The 6,547-nt window shown below is 61.4% G+C and overlaps 2 protein-coding genes across 2 annotated transcripts in view; one reads left to right on the forward strand and one right to left on the reverse strand.

Moving 5' to 3' along the window:
• Window positions 1–653, forward strand: part of TSSK2 (testis specific serine kinase 2) — a 1,287-nt gene extending 634 nt beyond the window's left edge. The window contains exon 1 of the mRNA XM_030885470.2: window positions 1–653. This exon is cut by the window's left edge and continues 634 nt beyond it. Coding sequence (XP_030741330.1) covers window positions 1–518 — 518 coding nt within the window. The 3' untranslated portion in view covers window positions 519–653.
• Window positions 654–1,852: 1,199 nt separating this feature from the next.
• Window positions 1,853–6,547, reverse strand: part of ESS2 (ess-2 splicing factor homolog) — an 11,223-nt gene continuing 6,528 nt past the window's right edge. Inside the window, exons 7-9 of the mRNA XM_004716314.2 lie at window positions 5,587–5,777; window positions 2,647–2,762; window positions 1,853–2,370 (exon numbers count right to left, since the gene is read on the reverse strand). Coding sequence (XP_004716371.1) covers window positions 2,091–2,370; window positions 2,647–2,762; window positions 5,587–5,777 — 587 coding nt within the window. The 3' untranslated portion in view covers window positions 1,853–2,090. The remainder of the gene's footprint in view (window positions 2,371–2,646; window positions 2,763–5,586; window positions 5,778–6,547) is intronic.

Below are 6,547 nucleotides of genomic sequence, written 5' to 3' on the forward strand. Positions count from 1 at the left end.
AGGGCATCCCCTACCAGCCCAAGGTCTACGACATCTGGAGCCTGGGCGTGATCCTCTACATCATGGTCTGCGGCTCCATGCCCTACGACGACTCCGACATCAAGAAGATGCTGCGCATCCAGAAGGAGCATCGCGTGGACTTCCCGCGCTCCAAGAACCTGACGAGCGAGTGCAAGGACCTCATCTACCGCATGCTGCAGCCGGACGTCAACCGGCGCCTGCACATCGACGAGATCCTCAGTCACGCCTGGCTGCAGCTCCCCAAGCCCAAAGCCATGTCTTCCAGTTCTTTCAAGAGGGAGGGTGAGGGCAAGTACAGGGCCGACTGCAAGCTCGACACCCGGCCTGGCTCGAGGCCTGACCACCGGCCTGACCACAAGCTGGGGGCCAAACCCCAACACCGGCTGCTGGGGGTGCCCGAGAATGAGGACAGCAGGATGGAGGACAGGCTGGCGGAGACCTCCAAGACCAAAGACCATCACCCCTCGGGGGCCGAGGTGGGCAAAGCCAGCACCTAGTGGTGGCGAGGGCCCCGGCGGTGGGGGGGAGCGCAGTGAGTGGCTGGCGCTCCAGTGACTTAAGCTAAGCAACCAGGTAGGAGCTGAAGGCGGCACAGGTGCGAGGCCCGAGTAAAGTCCGTCAATTAAAAACCACTATTTTGATTACTTTCTATTAGCTTTCTTCCCCTTGGCAGCAAAGACGTTCCTTACCGTCCAGCCAATAAACCACAGAGTCTGTATAAGCTGCTACAGTGCCCACCAGGAGTCTTTTTCTCTAGGACTCAGGCCGCTCCTCCCTGCACTAAAAGGTGTTTCCAGCGCAGGCGCCCAGGCCCCGGACTCCCGGCAGAGGGGGGAAGCATTGTGAGGCCGGGGCACGGAGCTAACGCAGCCAGCTCCGACCTGACCCTGCTGCACCACCTCACCCAGTCCCCCTCTGCTCCACCTACCTCCAGGCCTCCTGCAGGCCTGCACACACTGCCTTCCTGTATGTCCAGCCCTCACTCAGGGTCCGCAAGCCATGCATCGGCTAGCCCAGGGTTCCAGGTATTCCGGCTTTTAATTCCTGCCCTTATGGGGGCCTGGCCTAGAGAGCACCCCTTTTTCCACATCCACTCTGATCTCAGCCTCCCCACCCCCTAGGGGCACGTGTCAGCTTTTCCCAGCCTCCTAGACAGTCTAGCCCCATTGCAACCTTCCCTGCAGTGTGCACCATGAGACGGCGCAGGGCCTATGGGGCCTCAGCCCTGCCAGGCGCTCTTGGGGACTGTCAGGAGCATAGGTCAGGGCTGACTGGGGCAGGTGTCCAGTCCTGGGCCTGGCCTCTGGGGAGCAGCAAGGACTTGGGGGAGGCAGGTCCAGGGCGGCCTGCCAGGTGTAGCGGGCATGCTGTGGGGCAGGCCTACGGCCCACTTTGGCCCTCACCCTGGCTCGAGGCGCCATGGGAGGCTTAGAAGCTGGTGTTCTCCTGGTCCCAGGCAAGTGCCTGGACACCAAGGCCCAGGTGACCGCTACCTGGGGGATCCTATGGTGGGGTGGGCAGTCGAGCTGGAGGGACCAGTGACGGGTGTGGTGGGAAGTGGCGGTCAAAGGGAAGGGACAGAAGCAGCCCGCCGGTCTTTGAGTCACAGAGCCAGACACGTGGGAAAGCCCAGCCGAGGCGCGGGGAAGGTTCCCCGCGCAGAGTCACGCCCCAGCCACCAGCAAAGCAGGCAGGGTCTGTATGGCCGGGGCATGAAGGTCCTGGACCCTCTAGAGTGGTCTAAGGGGCAGACCTGGGCCAGGGGCCATCGACTCTGTGAGCGTGTGTCAGCAGCAAGCGATGGGTCAGGGTGGACCCAGAGGCGGCCAGCCAGCTTTGATAGTTGCTCTTTAATGACACCATTGGATAGGTTTCAGTAAAAATAGTGCCAACAAGGCCTCCCCCAACGTCCATAAGGGAGAGGGGGCTGGGGGCTGTGCAAGGGTCCTGTGCGGCCAGGCCGCAGCACCTCCCCTTCCTCTGCCAGCTCCACTGCCTCCGTCCTGGGCTGGGCCTGGGCATCAGCCGGCCAAAGTCATCTGCAGCAGGCTCCGCGAAGGCCCACTGGCCTAGAAGAAATCCGAGGCTTTGCGCCGCGCAGGCAGCTGCAGCAGATTGTCTGTGATGGAGGCCGGGTCCTGGATAATGGGGGTCCGCGTGGCAGAGCCAACAGTTGGCGTGCTGGTAGGGGTCTGGGTGCCCCCCGCTGGGGTCTTGAGGTGAGTGGAGCGTGCTGGGGATGGTGTGTAGCTGGCCCGCAGGGCCCGGTCGGTGTACTTGCTGGCTGTCCTGCTCACGAGGCGCTGCAGGGCTGGGGACATGGCTGGGCTCAGGCCTTTGGGGGTGAGGCTATGGCAGGAGTGGGGGGAAAAGAGGCAGGATTAGGCCAGCTCAGGGACCCCAGCAACAGGAGCTCCCCTGGTCATTCTGAGCTGAGGCCGAGGGCCCTGGGCGAGGAAGCGGTGCAGCATGTCACACGGAGGGCAGCGAGGTCAGGCTGAGGTCGAGTCATCGCAGGTTGGCAAGAGGAGCCCAGGGGTGGAGGGCCCTCAGATGCTATGACCTGCCCTGCGGTCCCCACAGCCACATTCCCGGGGACCCATGCCCAACCGCGCCAGTCCTCACCTGGCCAAGTTCTCCGTGACTCTCCGCAGGGCCTCCTGCTTCTTGGCTCGGTTCTTGGCGGCGGCCTCGTTCGCCATCTTCAGCCCTAGCCGCTCCCGACGCCCCGGCTCTAAGATCTACAAGGCGGGAGCAGTAACAGTGGTGGTGGCAGGGTGGGTAAAGTGGGCCCAGGTCCCAGAGTCTCACACTGAGGAACAGCCACAAGGAGCCCTGCCCCTGCCCCCACAGCCCGCAGAGCCCCCCCACCCCCGCCTGCCCTCATCTTCTCTACTCCTCTTCGTCTAGCACTGCCCTGTTCGCGGCCTCAGACAAGCTCTCAGGACAAAAGCAGGGCTTGTTTTCAGCGGCTCCCCTCTGGTGACCGGGAGTTTGGTGGCCATCAGTCGGTAGTGTCTTTGAGAATGTCCCTGTTTGTTTTGCTTTTTACCAAGAGCTTTGCTTTACCCTGAGTAACGATGCACAGCTCCGGCATGTCGGGCTCAGAGCTAGGGACGACTGCGAGGAGGGCGTGGGGCGGGCGGATCGCTGAGTTGGCCCCGACTCGCTATATACGGAGAAGCCCTGGTGGCGCCAGGGGCTAAGCAGTGGGCTGATAACCATACGGCAGACACTCGCGTCTCTCCAAAGGGTGAACAGGCGGCTGTCTGCTCCCCTAAACTGTCCAGACTAAGGCTCCAGCTTGCCTGCTCTCCAAGTTCTCAGCTTTCCAGGATCGTTCAAATTGCTGTCTTTACCATAGCCTGCATTCAGGCTCAGCTGCGGGCTTTCCCTTCAGGATTTCTCATTTTCATTGCCCTGCAAACTCTAGGGGCACTCCAGCCAAACTCAGGGCCATGGCGCCCCATAGGATAGGGCGGAGCTGCCCCTGTGGGTTTCTGAGACGGCAACGCTTTAGAGAAGTAGAAAGCCTCACCTTCCCCCAGTGGAGCGCAACTCATGGCTTCGAGCTGCTCACCTCACGGCAGGCAGCTCGACGTCTAACCACGACACTAAGGCGCTCACCGAACTCACTGCCATCGAGTCCCAGCGGACTGAGTGACCCTATAGGACAAAGGTAAACCTGGCCCTGTGCGTTTCCAGAACTCTGACTCTTTACGGGAGGAGAGAGACTCACTGCCATTCAGTCGGCGGTGACTCGTAGTGACCCCGTGTGGGCTCCTGACTGTAACTGTGACTAAGAGTGTTCACAGGAGTCGCGTGCCCAGTCCCTCCCACGGAACTGCTGGTGGTTTCAAACTGCCGACCTTGCAGATCACAGCCACATGCGGCACCGCGATGCCACCACCAAGGCCCCTAGCACACTTTGAAACATCTACACAGCCTCACGAGGCGCCCTGGGGGCTGGTGTGGGCGAAGCGCCGGGCTGATAGCCCACCAGCAGTCACTGCTCCCTAGACTGACAGCCTCCGAAACCCCAGAGGGCAGTCTGACTCTGAGCTGGAGGGTCGCTGGGAGCGAGAACTGACTTGACAGCAGTGGGTTGAGAGTTACCAGTAAGGAGCCATGGTGGCACAGTGGCTTGAGCACTGCCTTGCTAACTAGCGTGCCAGTGCCTGTCTCCTCCCATAAAAACAGACCCCCCCCCCCCACCCCCGCCAAGGCATCCAGCCCCAGCCCCTCTCGGGAGCAGTCCGACTCTGGGGGGTCGCAGGGACCTGGAATTGACTCGATGGCAGCGAAAGAGACACGGGTCTTCCGCTGCGCTTTAGGGTCTCAAGCTTCTGGGGGGTTGCCTCTGTGTCCTGAATTTCAGAATCAAGGCAACAGAACCGCTGTCCAGGGCTGTCTGGACAAACGTGGCCTTCAGACCAGGAGGGTTCTGCTGGGGGGCAGGGAAGTTCTGTAGACAGGCAGGGCCCACAGCTGGGGTTCTGCCCCGACAGGAGCCTTCTCCTGGGGGTGGCTCCACAAGTGTGCGCTGCCAGGCAAGTCTGCGTTTTCTGGTGCTGCAGTGAGAAAGGCTTCTACGTCCGCTGCACTTCAAGCTGACTGCAGCCACTGGGGCAGAGGGGCCAGGCTCAAGACCAGCTCCCTGGGGGGCACACAATTGGCTACTAACCTAAAAGGGGTGCAGTAGTTACATTGGCCTGCTACCTTCAAGCTTAGCTGTTCGAAACCACCTGCCGGTCCTTGGGGGAAAAAGGGTGATTTTTTATTTTTTATTTTAAAAGGGTGATTTTCTACTCCTGTAAAGAGTTAGTCTTAGAAACCCACAGGGCAGTTCTACCCTCCCTGTCCTGTAGGGGCACTAGGAGCCAGCATGGACTCAGTGGCAGTGAGGTGGTGGTGGTGGTTTGGGAATGACCTCTTCTCCATCCACGGAGCTTGCCGTTGTGGGCATCGGGTGGAGCGGAGTAGAACACCCCTAGGGGGTGTCTGAGGCTGGACATCGGCAGATCTGTTCTGGAGCGGACACTAGCCTTTTGGTTGGCACCCAAGCACGCACCCGCTGCGCCCCCAGGCTCTCTCCTACAGTGATTCTAGACTTTGCTACGCAGTACTACGGCACTGCGTCCTCCATGCCTGGTGCATCAGGCCCCCTCCTCTGCTTCCAGGTACCTCTCTTCCTTCCCTCTCCAAGTCATAAGGACCATTTTCCAGGAACTCTGGGGCTGGGCCTGCCCACAACTGCCCTCTGTGCTCAGCAGCCCCGAGTCTGCCTCTAGTCTCACTGAGCCCATCACCCTGAGTCCCCACCATCAGTGCCCTGTTAGCAAGCACAGACTCTCAGGAGAGAAAACGCATCCCAGGCAACCCAGACCAGGCTCCAGAACTAGCCGCCAAGGTGCGGTGTGGCTCTGGCACCTCTGCCCGGAGCAGTCAAGAGTCTGTCTGCCTCGTCTCTGATGGCTGCCAGCAGCCCCCAGTCTCTCCACTGGCCACTTGCCTTCAGCGCCTGCAGCTGACCCAGCATCAGATGCCCCTCCTGCCACAACTCACCTTGAAGGCTGGGCCTGGAGTCCGGTCCACGTAAGGTGTTTCTGCTCCTTCTACTCGCAGGGGCGTGTTCTCGACCTCCCCCCAGGTCATCAGTGGGGACTCATTCACGCCTGCAGAGGGTGAGCCCACCACAAGCACCTCAGGCTCCTCGCAGCTGGCCCAGGGCAGCAGCAGGGCTCCCTCTCCTTCCTCTCGGGGCCGGCAGCCTGCTCTCTCCGCCATCTGAGGAGGAAGCGCTGAGGCCACGATGGCCCTGGGGGTGGGAGGCTCCCCAGAGAAGCTGGGATGGGTCACCTAGGACCCAGCCATAGCATGGGACCAGAGAGCTGGAGGTCCCCGTGGGGTCCCCTAGACTTCAGGGATGGCGGCCGGGCCCAGAGGCAGAGGAAGCACCGAGGTGCTTCCTGACACTACCGCAGCTGGCACCCAGGACTGCCGAGGCCTGTGTCCGGGTCTGTGACGAGGGCAGTGCAGTCTCTCTGGGTCTGCGGTGGGGGCAGCCCAGGCCAGCAGGCCGCAGGAGGTGGTGCACATGGGGGCTGAGTAAAAGCCGCCCCTGGGGAGGGGCTACAGGGCTTGGGGGTCAGGTGGGTTTCTTTAGTGGGCTGGGTCTGTGTTCAGTGTCCCCGCTGTGCGACACCCGCCCCCCCTCCTGACTCTCCTCCAGTTCCCCCATCTCTGCTGCCTGATAGGACTGCTGTCCACACCTCTACACAGACCCTCCTGACCTGTGTCGCCACCCCAGATCCACTGCCCTCCCTCAAGTCAGTCCGACTCACAAGGACCCTGTAGGACAGAGTTGAACTGCTTCCCCTAGGGTTTTGGAGGCTGTCAATCTTCCTGCAAGTACACAGCCTCCTCTTTCTCCCACAGCGCAGGCAGTGGGTTAGAACTGCTGACTCTTTGGTAGCAGGCTGACACTTAACCACGGTGGCACCAGGGCTGCCTGTGTGGACAGCAG

Source organism: Echinops telfairi, unplaced genomic scaffold, assembly GCF_000313985.2.
Source record: "Echinops telfairi isolate 266 unplaced genomic scaffold, ASM31398v2 ScPeMD7_29;HRSCAF=101, whole genome shotgun sequence".
In the NCBI taxonomy this organism is placed as follows: Eukaryota; Metazoa; Chordata; class Mammalia; order Afrosoricida; family Tenrecidae; genus Echinops; species Echinops telfairi.